Genomic DNA, 16,389 nt, shown 5'->3' on the forward strand with positions numbered 1-16,389 from the left:
CAGTACCCACCATTTCCACGGTTGTTTTCTTAGCATGTTTTTCTCTTTCTCCTCTCTCTTTTCTATGAATAGATTAAGGCAAAATGCCTGCTTGCTAGAGTTCAGGGTGTTCTATTCATAGGGCTCAGTGCTGTTTATTCATCTCTAATATTAGGGATAACAGGACTTGTGAAGATTAGGTTATTTTATTACTTTTGTAAAATCTGAATTTATCCTACTGTTTCCTGAGAGTGAATGAAAATTAAAATAAAAAAATAAAGAAAGGATATAGCCGGGTTCTTCGGGTCTGATGCTGTAGCCTTCTTCATCCAGCTCAGGTGAGTTCTATAAAACACAAGTGCACATGAAGTAATTATTATCCTAACAGTGATCAAGAAATTATCTTTTTCTAGAGTCTTCTATTTAAGGATATAGAAAAGTCTTTTCTTTTAGGAGATGAAGCTTTTAACTTTTGGAAGTGAATTCTGAGCAATATGTTTAGATATTTACTCAAGGATACTTGCAGAGTCCTCCTACTGGGAAAATAAACGAGGAGGAATCAACTATCAATGAAAGAAAGCATTCAAGCAGAATTTAACATGCATTTCCTGTAAGCCAAGGACTGTGCTAAGCAACATGGGTGATAAGAAATGCAGATTATTTGTCCTCAGGGAAATTGAAGTGTGTTTCGGTAGGTAAAAATTAAAAAGAAAATACAAAACACAAAACACCTGTATTAGACAGGGTTCAAAGAAAAAGAAATTAGTGAGGTTTAAAAGAATCAGGGAGGTCTTTATGGGTCTTTCAGGACAGACAGGAGTAGGAGCTTCTTCTAGGTGGTAAGGAAGAGGCTGTTCAGAGACACCAAGATGGGAGTGGACACTGGGTGACTCAGATGGGGAAACAGAGGGGCAACAGCAAAGATGACATGGCTGGAGAAGAAGCTGCACAGCGGGAGATAGGGAGATGAGACTATGGAGGCCAACAGGCCAGGGGAAGAGTTTGGACTTGAGGTGGCTGCTGCAGCTTCTCAGCTAGGGTGGTGCATACTGAAAACAGAATCTTAAGGAGTTCTGGAAGTAAGTTCCAGGATAGCCTTGGGGCAGAAGATTTGGAGAAAGAAAAACTAATTTAAAACATGTGCATCAATTCAGGCAAGATGTGCTAAGGATATGGATCGAGTTATTGGTGGGATGGGATGAATCAAGGATATTTGAAAGGATGGATTGTTGGTTCTTGGTAACAGATCAGTCAGTCATAGGAGAAAAAGCAGAGGGAAGGTTAAAGAGGAATCCAAGATTTCTACCCTCAAATTGTGGGAGAGTGCTGGTACTCCCAGTTGAACTAATTCTAACAGCAGACAACTAACATTTTTTGGAAAGAAGCAGAAAACATAAAAAGGCAGTTTGCGTTATTGGGATTAGAATGATCATATTTGGATTCTTATTACATGGTAAGCATTGTGACCCATATTTTACCTCACTGAACCACATAACAAGCATATGTGAAAAGAATGATCCCACTTATCAAGGGGGGAAATAAGAGAAATCAGATGCCATTTCTCAAGGAAACACACCCAGCAAATGTCAGATCTAGGTTTTGACCCCAGGTGTTTCAGACTATAGCCTATGTCCTAGAGGGGAGGAAGAAGAAGCATTTGTAGGTGGCCCTGTTGAAGTTGAGGTTATAGGTCTGTCAGTGAGAGAAGGCAGAGTTGGAGAGTTAGTTTTGGGAGTTAATAAAGCAGTAAAAATGCCATAACCATGGAGAGAGAAGAGGGTCTACATACCATGGGAAAAGCCCCCATTAAAAAAATCATTTTTATTGTCTGTATTTAAGGTGTACAACATGTTTTGATATGCATATACATAGTAAAATGACTACTATGGTTAAATTTACATTTCTGTTACCTTCCATAGTTGCCCTTTTTATGAGTGTGTGTATAACAGCACTTAAACTCTTAGCAAATTTTTAGTACATTAGATACGTAGACTTCATCTCACCTTACTGCAAATTTGCACTCTTTGACCTACTTCTTCCATTTCCTTTCTCTTTCTATCCCTGCTGGCTACTTTTCTACTGTTTCTATGTATTTGACTTCTTTTTCTTTTTTGAGACAAAGTCTCTGTGTCGCTCAGGCTGGAGTGCAGTGGGGCAATCTCAGCTCACTGCAACCTCTGCCTCCCGGGTTCAAGCAATTCTCCTGCCTCGGCCTCCCATATTTGACTTCTTTTTAGATTCTGCATATAAGCAAGATCATACAGTATTTTTCTTTCTATGTCTGAAACTCACCATTTTTTTGAGCATTTTTGTGGTCTTCCTCTTTTCCTCCTTCTTCAGTTCTCAGAGTTGCTTTTTTTTTTTTTAATACAAGTGTACTGAGGTTACTTACCTGCTAAAAACCCGTCCCTGGCTTCTCACTGCGTTTAGAACAAAAGTCAAGTGCCTCTGTGTAGCCAATAAGGCCCAGCAGGGCTGGCTCCTGCCCCTCTCTCTAGCCTCGCATTTGTAATTATCTTCCATTGATCCCCTCTCAGCCACATGTTCTCTCCTTCCCAACGTTTGTGATTTGGGTGCTTCGAGCACTGTCTTATTTCAGGGACCTCATCAATGCTGTTCCCTCTGCCTGCAATTCTCTTCCCCCAGATGTTCAGCCTGTTAGCCTCTAAGTATGTGTTAGGCCTCTGCCCAGAGGTCACATCCTCCCTGAAGCCTTTCCTGCCAAAATCAGATTGACTTGCCTCTATTCTCAAAGCTTCTAAGAAGTAGAACCAGGGCTGAAACACCCAGATTTAATATTAGAAAAGCATTTTTTGAACAAATACTACAGGCTAGGCAGGTTACTGAAATGTTTTGTAAATAATCAGCTCCTTGAATCTTCGCAACAATGACACGCTGTAACTACTGACTTCTTTTTTGCTACCCAGCAAATAACTACTCCAAGGCCACACACAGCTGATATGTGTAGGGGCTAGATCGGGGTGTCCAATCTTTTGGCTTCCCTGGGCCACATTGGAAGAAGAAGAATCGTCTTGGGCCACACATAAAATTCACTAACATTAACAATAGCTGATGAGCTAAAATAAATAAATAAATCACAAAAAATCTCATAAAGTTAGACAAGCTTGGACAAGATCTTAAACCAGTTCTGACAGACTCTATTGCTCTTAGCCTCATCCTAACTATGCCAGGCACTTCCTAATGACATGGAGAGCATTTCGCTTATTTCTAAGTCCTATTATAAGAATGCCTCAACTTATTTTTAAGCTGTAAAATACTTAATAAAGAGAAGCACTCTTCTGATACTCACATATCTTTCCCAATCAATTTCTGCATAAAATCCATTTGGTGCTCCATTGCTTTTCTTCTGTAATAAATTTGAAAATGAATTTAGAAGGGAAACATTTGAATAAAAACAAAGAAACAAAGAACATTTAACTCTTATCTGCATTTAGCAAGAGCTATCAAAATCCAGCACTGGAAAGACATATTAGAGCAGTTTATTAAGGAGCCACATTTGTGTAATGGCATGGTAAATCTAGCTGCTGTGACACTGCATAAAAGGGCCTACGTACTTATTTCACAAAAGATTGTAGGATACTGAGGCACAGGGATATTAACGATGAACTGCTCAAATTTTATTCAATTACTGAAGAATTAGCAGCACCTTTATTGTAATGGAATCCTCTAAATCTACAGGAGATATAGCCGTGTATATATGTATTTTAAATGGAAACACTTTTACCTCCATGCTGCTATTATATACAATTAGTTACAACATATTCAAAGAGTACTCATCCAAGTCATTAACTAATCTAGCATTTTAGCACTGACTCAATTTTTTTGTAACTACCCCGTTGGTAAAACATAGAGTAAGTCAGCTCCAAATCAGTTCATTCAGCTCCTAGTTATTAAAAATAATGTTTTTTTTCAAATGGCTTTTCTTATCAAATTTTAAAAATAGAATTTGAGGATTAATGGTGGATTTTTGTCATCCGTGTGATCTGTGCCTCCATGAGCACGCATCATTGCAAGTTTACTGGATATGAGCACTACTCTCTTCTGATTATCTTAAAGTTTTCTTTGTCCCCTAGTACAACCATGACACATGGCCACAAGCACTTGAGCAAAGATGTGGCATCATCCAAATAGATATTGCCAAGATTTTGTATGTCTTGTGAGCAAATGACAAACACAAATCAGGTTGGTAATGGAGAGTTCATTCAACATTCTTATATTTAGCACATGGAGCAAGGGTATGTCACTGTGCATAGCAGATCTCAGAACAACACACATCAAATGGTGATGCATGAGGCTTGGACACAGGACCTCTAATTTTGCAATAACAAATAAAGGCCACTTGAACTGCAATGTAAACAACTAATACCCAATTTGACAAATGGGTGGAGAAATTAGATTTTTATGTGTGCACACATGATCACTAGATAACCCAGAATAATCGTTATCATTGAATAACAGTGAATATTGACAGGGCATTCTATGGACTAGCAGGGCTTTGGCAAGGGTGAATAATGCACAAGAAATAGATAATGTGTTCATCCCCTCTTTCTTCCAATATACTACCACTGCACTAGAATTTACAAATATCAGAACTGGGCCATGCCTCCACAGACCAGCATCCATGGACATAAGGTCTGTGACCGTCTCCCTTTTTGTCCCACTTCTGACATAGATTATTTGTATGCAGACTACATCATTTTAATCTTCCCATATAATTGCCTTCATTGAATTAGTGCTTCAGTAGTATTTTTTCTACTTTGAACAAAGGTCTTTGTAAAACCTGTCATATGAACTCTGCCTATGTGTACGTTATGAAGCCACTGTTGAGAACTGGTCCATTACATAATGTACCACTATTAAAAATTATTCTCTCACTTGGGAATAGACAGGGCTTCTATTTTCTCTTTATCATATTTACTTTCTCTTTTAATTCCTGCTTTACCAGTTTGTTTGTATATGACTTCTTTGCAAAGTGCTCCACTCCTTCTCAGAAAGCATATATAATAAACAAGTTCAATATAGACATTTAATCTATATTGATAGGAGATCAAAAGGACTAAGCAGATTCCAGAGAAGTAAACTCACGAATTTTGTGATCTAGGATTGTTACCCAAAACCACAGATCAGATAAATTACTGAGTTCAAAATTTTCAAAGTTCTACAGTTTGCTTCCATGGTAATCTCATCTTCGTAACTAAGGCCCTTAAAAACCAAGATGGCTTATATGTTCAGCTAAACAGTTTATATACATATATATATATTTGTGTGTATGTATGTGTGTAAGTATATATGTGTGTATGTATATGTACACACATACATACATACACACATACATACATACACATGCATATATATAAATAGACATACACAGATACCTACACACACACACAGATATATATATATATGTATATTTGTTTTTCTTTCCTTCCTGACAACATATATCTAATATTGTAGAAAGAAAGGTGAGTTCTAAATTTGACGATCTAGGCAGAGTGAAAATTTCCCAGTTTGCATGAAAACCAAAGGAAGATTGAGATAAAGGGAAAACAAAACTTGTAGAAATTTTTTCTTCAAAAATAGGGACACTTTAAAAACAAATACTAAAAACAAACAACAAATCATAACAATACATTATTTTTGGCAGATATTCAACACACACACACACACACACACACACACGGCTTTATTAGAGGAATTTGGTCTCAGTTATGCCAGTGGATTCTTAAAAATATCTTTGGTTTCCCAAGTGAAAATTATCAAGTTAAAGCTAGGCCAGAGCCTGGATGGAATTCTTCTGGCTCAAACCCAAGAAAAAAACAATTCTTTGTTGGTTTAACCATTGAGAAAGGTGCAACTTTAGTACCGGTAATAGTAAAGATAGTGAGTCTATTGATTTGCAAATGGAAAACTTTCAAGAAGAAGAAGCAAGGAAGAATATCAGTTAGGTGGGAAACACCACTTAAAAACCAGGCTTAAGAGTGAAGGAAGTATCAGTTAGGCACCAACATATAAACAATGATTTTTCTCTTGGAATTGTAATTATATAAATTTTTACCTCCTCCTTTTTTTTGTATTTCTTAAAATTCAAAAATCCTACCTTAACATAAGTAACTTTTATAACTTGAATATGATTATTATTTAAAGATAACTGAGGCTCACAGTGATGCTAATCATGTCTTCATAGGTATTTTACTTTGGTTAGGCATATATTATCTGTTCTTAGATAATATGATGGGCTAAATAGATAAATATAGTGACAGTTAAGTTCAATTATACATTCATCAAAGTTCTCAGTTTCCACTGGGAATGCCTCTGGTTTTCAAGGTCAGCTCATGGCCAGGTAATGATCCTTGGGTGGGGCGTGTTAAAGGTACATGATGTACTGCCTAAATATTATCTTTTCTCCACTGAGGTAGACTTGACTCACTTTGTAAATAATTCTATAGAACAGCACGGCCCAATAGAAATATCTGTGAAGATGGCAATGTTCTACCTGTGTGCTATCCAAGATGGTAGCCACTAGCCACAAGTGGCTATGAAGGACTTGAAATGTGTCAAGTGCAACTGAGGAACTGAATTTTAATTAAATAGTCACATGCGGCTACCATAATGTACAACATGGCTATAGGTACTACAGAGTTTGGGCTAGGGTCAGCATCCCTGACTCAATGTCCTTTGGTCAAATACACTGGTTCCTACAGATAAAGTTTCTGCCAAATTCCTGATGTTATTGAGATAGTGCTTATCCTAAGAAATGACTACTCAATTTATGTGGTGATATTTCTATTATAGCCAAAGGCTTCTTTATAGATAGTAGATTCTTTTTAAAATTTGAATTCCTGTCCTTTGTCGATGAAACAGGTAACACACGTCTTTTATGTGTGATCACTCTTTAAAAGTATATTCAGATGTCACTCCATAAAGTCCATATGGTTAATTTAAAAATTGGCCCCAGATATTCCAGAAGTCATTTGGAAATACCTAAGAGTTTTCCTAAATGGAGTAAATGAAAGCTACTGTGTTTTCCAAATTTTAAATTGGGATTTTACTCACTGTTTTTCATAACCCTTTGGAAATTTTAAACTAAAATCTGTTTCCTTACCGAAACTTTTTTTCCTCCTTCACGCGCACACTCTGCTTTGCTATTGTAGGGTGGTTCGTGTGGGCTGGGTTGCTGGAATTGATTATTTTCATGTAGAAAAAAGTGGTTAAAAGATCTGCTTGTTCTTCAAGACACATATAAAGAATTACATGGAGTCAGCAAACATACCATAGAAGAAACCATCTCTAGGCCAAATCATACGGCCTACCAATCTTGGCAGGGTTCCTTAAGCAAAGAGTGGACTTTGGGGCCCATAATGAGGCTCTATTCAGCAGGCCAGCTTGGTTAGGCCAAGAGAAGAAGGGAGGAGGAGGAAGATACGTCCCAGGCACTAGGGACCATGTGGATCTATTTCTCATACAGCCAGCATTTAATTTACACGTAGAGAACAGGCACGAGGACACACAAGAAGAGACTGAATAAAAATGTTTGAATTTCTAACCTAAGTAGGAAAAGTTCAGTTTAGCCTGGATCAAAGCCTTCCTGCGGTCACAAATACATACAGCACACACAGCTGATAGCTCCAAATCTGTGCCCTTTCCTGCACACCTGTTCAGGGTGATAAAAAAATGACCTTCTCACAGCAAAGGCTATGACCCTGATGCTCTAAGTCTATGTGTTGAGGGAAACTGGAACTGCTTGGAAAAAAGTTAGCTTGCCCTGCATAAATTAGAGTTTGTGTCTAGGTTAGGATGCATTGTCACACTCGGACACATGACAGACAGCTCTGCCAGTGATGGGTACATCCAGCCAGTGGGGAGCAAGGCCCACCTTCATGCATGCAGCCCTGCCGCGAAGCCTCTATAGGTTAAACCTCAGAAGCACTGTCACCAGAGATGAGCTTTGTTAGATTTTGAGAAACTGGCATTAAATAAGCAACAGTACATTAAAGCTTGTGTTTACCAAGTAGTTTATAAGCATTAGGTAGGTGCACCACCACCTGTAGTTTGTGGAACTACATTAATGAAACCACACATTTCAACACTTGACATTCAAAAGGAAATAATTTGAAAGCTCTATCAGCCAGGCAAAAGTGGACTGGGTCTATAGAAACAAGGGCTGAAGGAAATCAGTCTGAGTTTGAAGGAAAATCAGGTTGGTATCTCTGAGAACTGAATGCAGACAGAAACTCAGCACTGGTTTCCAAAATTCAGTGACCGTAGTAAACGTGGAAAACTTGGAGAACATTTCTAAATAGTAAAACCAGCAGCTGGCTAATAATGTCCAATTACCTATAAAGCCTGTTTCTGAGGAAGTGCATTTATTTTGAATGTAGCCTTTTCCAGAACAGGTCTGTGTTATTTCCTAAGAAATCAAAATTAACTAATTTATCTTTCCTAATAATCATGATCAGTGATATTTGTGGCATTTCTAATTAAGTAACAAAGTGGGCACAACTGCTAATAAAGAACTTCATATGATTTGGAATGGTGAAGGACTTGGGGAACTCAGGCATGAAGCTCTGCCCTGGGGGGATGCGTCCCCAGAGTGTCTGCTGGGTTCATTAATGCAGCACATACTCATCATTGCCTGCCACATGTCAGCTGCTGTACCAGGTACCAGGGTGCACATTCTACCAGAGATTTAAACTGGTGCTGCTCAGAACACAGAGAATAATGAGGCAGCAAGGGGGCCTTAGAGACAATGAGCAGGGGTTCGGAGAAAGAAAATAAGGACAAGACTGAGAGCGGCAGAGGTAGAGAAGCAAGGAATAGCAATCCAGTCTGGGAGCAGCGAGGATAGAAAGCAGAGTAGCTAACAGAGCTTTGCAAAGGTCAGAGGGGACCAGAGAACCCAGGGAGGGGACCAAGCCGGAAGCAAAGAAGAGACACAGAAGCAGAGAGTACCTGAGACAGAGTTAACGAGAGGGCTCTGAGCCAGAAGCAAGAGGTGAGGAGAAGCTGAGTCTTCTGGGTCTTTTTTTTCCCCTGCTGAATAGAGCCTTGATTATAGTGTTACCCAATGTCTGATCAATTTCAGTCTATTTTCTTAACGTTTCATGGTGAGAACCACATGAAAGCAAAAGGCACCCCAAAGCTAAGAACCTTGAGTCAGGTGTGGAAGGAAAATTCCCGCTATAGCTGCAATTAACACCCCAGTTTATGTATAATATTGTGAAGGGTGATTTAAAAATTTTTTTAACCATCAGGTTTATTTTAGTTCCCACTCCAGCCCAATGAGCCTAATGTAAGTCCATTTTTTTTTTTTTTCAGTAACAGCTGTTCTTTTGAACCTTCTGAATAGGCATCTGATTTAGATTTGAAGGAAGTCATTTTAGGAGTCGGCGCAGACTCCCATAAGCACAACTCGGATAAATCTAAGCCCATGCACCACAGACTTCTTTAAAAAGCAAGAATTCTGGCGGCCAGCAAGGAGTCAGAGTTAACTGTTAAATCTAAACCCAGTGGACACATTTTCCTCTTTCAGGCTGTAAATTCAGGCTTAAGTGGTTTTCAAAACCATCTCCTGCTTTTGAATTTAATATAGAAAATGTATCTGCAACGCAACTACTAAAGGGGAAAAGCTTCTTTCAATTTTCTTGGATCTCAGCTTCATTACAACTTTGTGGCCTCTGTTGGAGAAAAACATTCTCCCATAATGAGCTTTTACATCATTAAACTGGAAATGAAATAACAGTTGATGGGAGCAGCCCCTGCGTGAACTGTCTGGCTTGTGACCCACCATCTGTTTTCCTGCCTGCTCTGGGGCAGGGTTTTAGGTAAATGCCATAAATAAGTCTAGCTTGACCAAGACTACGTTTATGTCCCATGCAATTAATATAGAAAATTACAACAGTGAGAGATCTAAAAAGTCATTCAAGCTATTTTTTTCCCTACAGGAAAAAAATGGGGCTTTGAGAAATTTAAACATAGCATATATTGAAGCACAAACTCAGTAAAAATGGTTATTTAAATACTTACAATTCCATCTCTATCTGGTGAACCTCTGTAACAAAAAGAAATTGATAGCTATTATGATAAGGAATCATTCTTGCCACATAGACTAAAGTACAACAGTAAGAACCATTAACCACCATCCTCCCCTTCCCCAGCATTCCCGCCGCAGTAAACATGGCTAATGAAAACTAAATCAAAACAAATCGGTTGAGTGGTATTTAAGTGTGGGGTATGTGTATGTGGAAGGAAATTCTCATTAAAAAATTGCAGCCCAAAGCCACATGTGGGAAGGGTAGTGCCTTGGTTCATTTTTGAGAGGAGGGTTTATTAAAGAGACTCCACTCTAGCTGGCTCCATTTAAAACTATCCCACTCTAGCTGGCTAACTGTCCCACTCTAGCTGGCTCCATTTAAAACTATCATGAGGCAAGTAAACCAATTTGCTCTCTCATCTATGTATTTTTAAGAGATGGGGTCTTGTTATATTGCCCAGGCTGGAGTGCAGTGGTTATTCACAGGCGCAATCAAAAGCGTACTACCCAGCCTTGAACTGCTGGGCTCCAGCGAACCTCTGCTCCAGCCTCCCGAGAAGCTGGGATTGCAGGAGAGCATCACTGAGCCCAGCCCTTTTGTCTTTTCTTCTTCGAACGGTCCTGAATTGCCTCCTAGATGAAAAAGCTTCTGTGGTATTTTTCAACTTTATTTTGAGAACTGGTACTTTCCTCCGTATTTCTCTGTTTACCTCTCCTTCCATTATAGAAGAGCAGGAAATGGAGAACAACATTTTACTAAATGTCTCCTTCTGATGACTAAAGCCCAGGGCAGCTATTCTATCGTGGCACTGTGCTGCAGTGGTCAAGAGCAAGGGCTTTCGAGTAAGATGAAGCTGGGTGTCCAAATAGTTCTATGACCTTGAACACTGAACCTCTCTAAGCCAGTTTAAATCAGGTAATATATAGAGAGAACTTACAATAGTTCCTGACACATGGTATTCAAAACTGTGAGTTTATTATAATTTCTTTTCTCTTCCAAGACGTCTCTTCACTAGGAACACAAAACTGCCCACTTGCAGCCACACTGGACTTTAGGGCAGTGTAGGAGAGGTATTAGAGGTATTTTGGAAAACTGGATTAGAAGAGCAGAGGGAGAAACTAAAAGGTAGCCACTGTAATTTTATAACTTCCCATTTTAATTCAGTTTTTAAGAGGCTGAAACATACAGGGATACGTATTACGCTTGGAAAGGGAGCCGCATTATTTGGAAGAAAACCTTAATAAGTGCTTGAGGTGAACTGTGATGTCTTGAGGAGTTTGATGTGGGGTTGGAACCATTCTTCAGAAGGTGCAATCAGGTAAGAAAATTATTGCTTCATGGCAGGGAGCCAGTGAGAAGAGAGAGAGAGAGAGAGACAGAGACAGACAGAGAAAGAGAGAGAGAGCAATGCAGAGAGTTGGTGGGATGCCATCTGGACTCCAAGGTGTGATTCCCTTTCCCCACCAACATCCCTTCAAAATTAGCAGAATATTCTACTTGGATTATAATACACTTGACAGAGTGCATATTTTTCATAACTAGTGAGTTCTGTGTCCACACAGATGCAGAGGTAAATCAGTGATACAGGGGCAAGAAACAGAGAAGATTCTGATATTGAAAGACCATGGGAATTGACAGAAATCTTGAGACTTTTGGACATTACCCGGATGTGGAAATTAACCAGTTTGAAAAAATTTTATTTAAAATAGAACGATAGGAAGAATCTTGGCTGACAAAAGTGCTTGTAATGAGCCAGGTGATTGGTTAGGACCAAAGGATAAAAATAATGAAAACATATTAATCACAGAGAGAATGAAAGGGGTGAGTAAATCCAGTGGGTTATCATGGTCATAGTAAGCCCAGGCTAGTAGGAGAGCACTGAGGATAGGTACCAATCCATACTCATCAAAGCCAATTCTCTTTTTGTATCTATATACTGAGTCTGTCTTTCTTTCTTTCTTTCTTTTTCTCTTTCTTTCTCTTTTTTTTTCTTTCTTTCTTTCTTTCTTTCTTTCTTTCTTTCTTTCTTTCTTTCTTCCTTCCTTCTTTCTCTCTCTCTCTTTCTTTTTTCCTTCCTTCCTTTCCTTTCCCTTCCTTCCTTCCTTCCTCTCTTTCCTCTCTTTCCTTTCTTTCTTTCTTTCTTTCTTTCTTCCTTTCTTTCTTTCTTTCTTTCTTTCTTTTCTTTCTTTCTCTTGTTCTTTCTTTCTCTCTTTCTTTCTTTTTTTTTTTTTTTTTAATTTTATTTTATTTTATTTTATTTTATTTTATTTTATTTTAATTTATGAAGTATTTATTGATGATTCTTGGGTGTTTCTCGGAGAGGGGGATATGGGAGGGTCATAGGATAATAGTGGAGAGAAGGTCAGGAGATAAACACATGAACAAAGGTCTCTGGTTTTCCTAGGCAGAGGACCCTGCGGCCTTCTGCAGTGTTTGTGCCCCTGGGTACTGGAGATTAGGGAGTGGTGATGACTCTTAAAGAGCATGCTGCCTTCAAGCATCTGTTTAACAAAGTACGTCTTGCACCGCCCTTAATCCATTTAACCCTGAGTTGACACAGCATATGTTTCAGAGAGCATGGGGCTGGGGGAAAGGCCATAGATCAACAGCATCCCAAGGCAGAAGAATTTCTCCTAGTCAGAACAAAATGGAATCTCCCATGCCCACCCCCCTCTACACAGACACAGCAACAATCTGATCCCTCCTTCCTTTCCCCACACCCCCCCCCCTCCTCCTTTCAACAAAACCGCCATCGTCCCCACGGCCCGCTCCCGATGGTCGCCGTCCCTTCGGAGCTGTTGGGTACACCTCCCAGACAGGGCGGCCGGGCAGAGGCGCTCCTCGCTTCCCAGACGGGGCCGCCCGGGCAGAGGCGCTCCTCACTTCCCAGACGGGGCCGCCCGGGCAGAGGCGCTCCTCTCCTCCCAGACGGGGCGGCCGGGCAGAGGCGCTCCTCGCTTCCCAGACGGGGCCGCCCAGGCAGAGGCGCTCCTCGGTTCTCAGACCGGGCCGCCCGGGCAGAGGCGCTCCTCACTTCCTCCCAGACCGGGTGGCAGCCGGGCAGAGGCGCTCCTCACCTCCCAGACGGGGCGGCCGGGCAGAGGCGCTCCTCACTTCCCAGAGGGGGCGGCCGGGCAGAGGCGCTCCTCACTTCCCAGACCGGGTGGCCGGGCAGAGGCGCTCCTCACTTCCCAGATGGGGCGGCCGGGCAGAGACGCTCCTCACTTCCTCCCAGACGGGGTGGCGGCCGGGCAGAGGCGCTCCTCACCTCCCAGACAGGGCGGCCGGGCAGAGGCGCTCCTCACTTCCCAGACTGGGCGGCCGGGCAGAGGCGCTCCTCACTTCCCAGACTGGGCGGCCGGGCAGAGGCGCTCCTCACTTCCCAGACTGGGCGGCTGGGCAGAGGCGCTCCTCACCTCCTAGACGGGGTGGCCAGGCAGAGGCGCTCCTCACTTCCCAGACGGTGTGGCGGCTGGGCAGAGGCGCTCCTCCCTTCCCAGATGGGGCAGCCAGGCAGAGGCGCTCCTCACTTCCTCCCAGACGGGGTAGCGGCCAGGCAGAGGCGCTCCTCACTTCCCAGAGGGGGCGGCCGGGCAGAGGTGCTCCTCACTTCCTCCCAGACGGGGTGGTGGCTGGGCAGAGGCACTCCTCACCTCCCAGACGGGGCGGCCGGGCAGAGGTGCTCCTCATCTCCCAGACGGGGCGGCCGGGCAGAGGTGCTCCTCACTTCCCCCCAGACGGGGTGACGGCCGGGCAGAGGCACTCCTCACCTCCCAGATGGGGCGGCCGGACAGAGGCGCTCCTCACTTCCCATACAGGGTGGCAGCCGGGCAGAGGTGCTCCTCACTTCCCAGATGGGGCAGCTGGGCAGAGGTGCTCCTCACTTCCTCCCAGACGGGGTGGCGGCCAGGCAGAGGCGCTCCTCACTTCCCAGAGTGGGCGGCCGGGCAGAGGCGCTCCTCACTTCCCAGACTGGGCGGCCGGGCAGAGGCGCTCCTCACTTCCCAGACTGGGCGGCCGGGCAGAGGCGCTCCTCACCTCCTAGACGGGGTGGCCAGGCAGAGGCGCTCCTCACTTCCCAGACGGTGTGGCGGCTGGGCAGAGGCGCTCCTCCCTTCCCAGATGGGGCAGCCAGGCAGAGGCGCTCCTCACTTCCCCCCAGACGGGGTGGCGGCCAGGCAGAGGCGCTCCTCACTTCCCAGAGGGGGCGGCCGGGCAGAGGTGCTCCTCACTTCCTCCCAGACGGGGTGGCGGCTGGGCAGAGGCGCTCCTCACCTCCCAGACGGGGCGGCCGGGCAGAGGTGCTCCTCATCTCCCAGACAGGGCGGCCGGGCAGAGGTGCTCCTCACTTCCCCCCAGACGGGGTGACGGCCGGGCAGAGGCACTCCTCACCTCCCAGACGGGGCGGCCGGACAGAGGCGCTCCTCACTTCCCATACGGGGTGGCAGCCGGGCAGAGGCGCTCCTCACTTCCCAGATGGGGCAGCCGGGCAGAGGCGCTCCTCACTTCCTCCCAGATGGGGTGGCGGCCGGGCAGAGGCGCTCCTCACTTCCCAGACGGGGAGGCCGGGCAGAGGTGCTCCTCACTTCCTCCCAGACGGGGTGGCGGCCGGGCAGAGGCGCTCCTCACCTCCCAGACGGGGTGGCCGGGCAGAGGCGCTCCTCCCTTCCCAGACGGAGTGGCCAGGCAGAGGCGCTCCTCACCTCCCAGAGTGGGCGGCCAGGCAGAGGCGCTCCTCACTTCCCAGAGTGGGCGGCCGGGCAGAGGCGCTCCTCACTTCCCATAGGGAGTGGCAGCCAGGCAGAGGCGCTCCTCACTTCCCAGATGGGGCAGCTGGGCAGAGGTGCTCCTCACTTCCTCCCAGACGGGGTGGCGGCCAGGCAGAGGCGCTCCTCACCTCCCAGACGGGGCGGCCGGGCAGAGGCGCTCCTCACCTCCCAGACGGGGCGGCTGGGCAGAGGCGCTCCTCACCTCCCAGAAGGGGCGGCTGGGCAGAGGCGCTCCTCACTTCCCATATGGGGTGGCAGCCGGGCAGAGGCGCTCCTCACTTCCCAGACAGGGTGGCGGCCAGGCAGAGGCGCTCCTCACCTCCCCGATGGGGCAACCGGGCAGAGGCGCTCCTCACTTCCTCCCAGACGGGGTGGCGGCCAGGCAGAGGCGCTCCTCACCTCCCAGACGGGGCGGCCAGGCAGAGGTGCTCCTCATCTCCCAGACGGGGCAGCCGGGCAGAGGCGCTCCTCACTTCCTCCCAGATGGGGTGGCGGCCGGGCAGAGGCACTCCTCACCTCCCAGACGGGGCGGCCGGGCAGAGGCGCTCCTCACTTCCTCCCAGACGGGGTGGCGGCCGGGCAGAGGCGCTCCTCACCTCCCAGAAGGGGTGGCCAGGCAGAGGCGCTCCTCACCTCCCAGACGGGGCGGCCGGGCAGAGGTGCTCCTCATCTCCCAGACGGGGCAGCCGGGCAGAGGCGCTCCTCCCTTCCTCCCAGACGGGGTGGCAGCCGGGCAGAGGCGCTCCTCACATCCCAGATGATGGGCGGCCGGGCAGAGGCGCTCCTCACTTCCCAGATAGGGCGGCCGGGCAGAGGGGTTCCTCACATCCCAGACGATGGGCGGCCAGGCAGAGATGCTCCTCACTTTCTAGACGGGGTGGCGGCGGGGCAGAGGCTGTAATCTTAGCACTTTAAGAAGCCAAGGCAGGAGGCTGGTAGGTGGAGGTTGCAGCGAGCCGAGATCACACCACTGCACTCCAGCCTGAGCACCATTGAGCATTGAGTTAGCGAGACTCCGTCTGCAATCCCAGCACCTCGGGAGGCCGAGGCAGGCAGATCACTCGAGGCCAGGAGCTGGAGACCAGCCCGGTCAACACGGCGAAACCCCGTCTCCACCAAAAATACAAAAACCATTCAGGCGTGGCGGCGTGCGCCTGCAATCCCAGGCACTCGGCAGGCCGAGGCAGGAGAGTCACCGGAGCCCGAGGCAGGGAGGTTGCAGCGAGCCGGATCATGGCAGTACAGTCCAGCTTCGGTAACAGCGGGAGACCGAAAAAAGAAGGAGAGGGAGACCGAAGAAAGGGGAGAGGGAGAGGGAGAGGGAGAGGGAGAGGGAGAGGGAGAGGGAGAGGGAGAGGGAGAGGGAGAGGGAGAGGGAGAGGGAGAGGGAGAGGGAGAGGGAGAGGGAGAGGGAGAGGGAGAGGGAGCCTCTCTTTCTTTCTTTATGGAGTTTTGCTCTTGTCACCCAGACTGGTATGCGATGGTGCAATCTCAGCTCACTGCAATCTCTGCCTCCCAGGCTCAAGTGAGTCTCCTGGCTCAGCCTCCCAAGTAGCTGAGATTATAGGCATGCATCACCACGCCCAGCT

At 45.7% G+C, this 16,389-nt stretch overlaps 1 protein-coding gene and 1 long non-coding RNA gene across 16 annotated transcripts in view; one reads left to right on the forward strand and one right to left on the reverse strand.

The window, feature by feature from the left end:
- Positions 1-16,389, reverse strand: part of SGIP1 (SH3GL interacting endocytic adaptor 1) — a 214,751-nt gene that overhangs the window by 101,309 nt on the left and 97,053 nt on the right. For 8 of the 14 annotated variants that reach the window (XM_054483842.2, XM_054483836.2, XM_054483819.2 and 5 more), the window contains 3 exons: positions 10,024-10,048; positions 3,290-3,346; positions 270-324 (listed from right to left, as the gene is read on the reverse strand). In XM_054483842.2, coding sequence (XP_054339817.1) covers positions 270-324; positions 3,290-3,346; positions 10,024-10,048 — 137 coding nt within the window. Of the gene's footprint in view, positions 1-269; positions 325-3,289; positions 3,347-7,102; positions 7,175-10,023; positions 10,049-16,389 lie in introns of all 14 variants that reach the window. The other 6 variants (XM_054483810.2, XM_054483793.2, XM_054483804.2 and 3 more) reach the window with 1 other exon arrangement.
- The window catches only part of LOC129034315 (uncharacterized), a 109,779-nt gene that overhangs the window by 34,195 nt on the left and 59,195 nt on the right, over positions 1-16,389 (forward strand). The window lies entirely within an intron of this gene.

Source organism: Pongo pygmaeus, chromosome 1 (genome assembly GCF_028885625.2).
Source record: "Pongo pygmaeus isolate AG05252 chromosome 1, NHGRI_mPonPyg2-v2.0_pri, whole genome shotgun sequence".
Classification (NCBI taxonomy): Eukaryota; Metazoa; Chordata; class Mammalia; order Primates; family Hominidae; genus Pongo; species Pongo pygmaeus.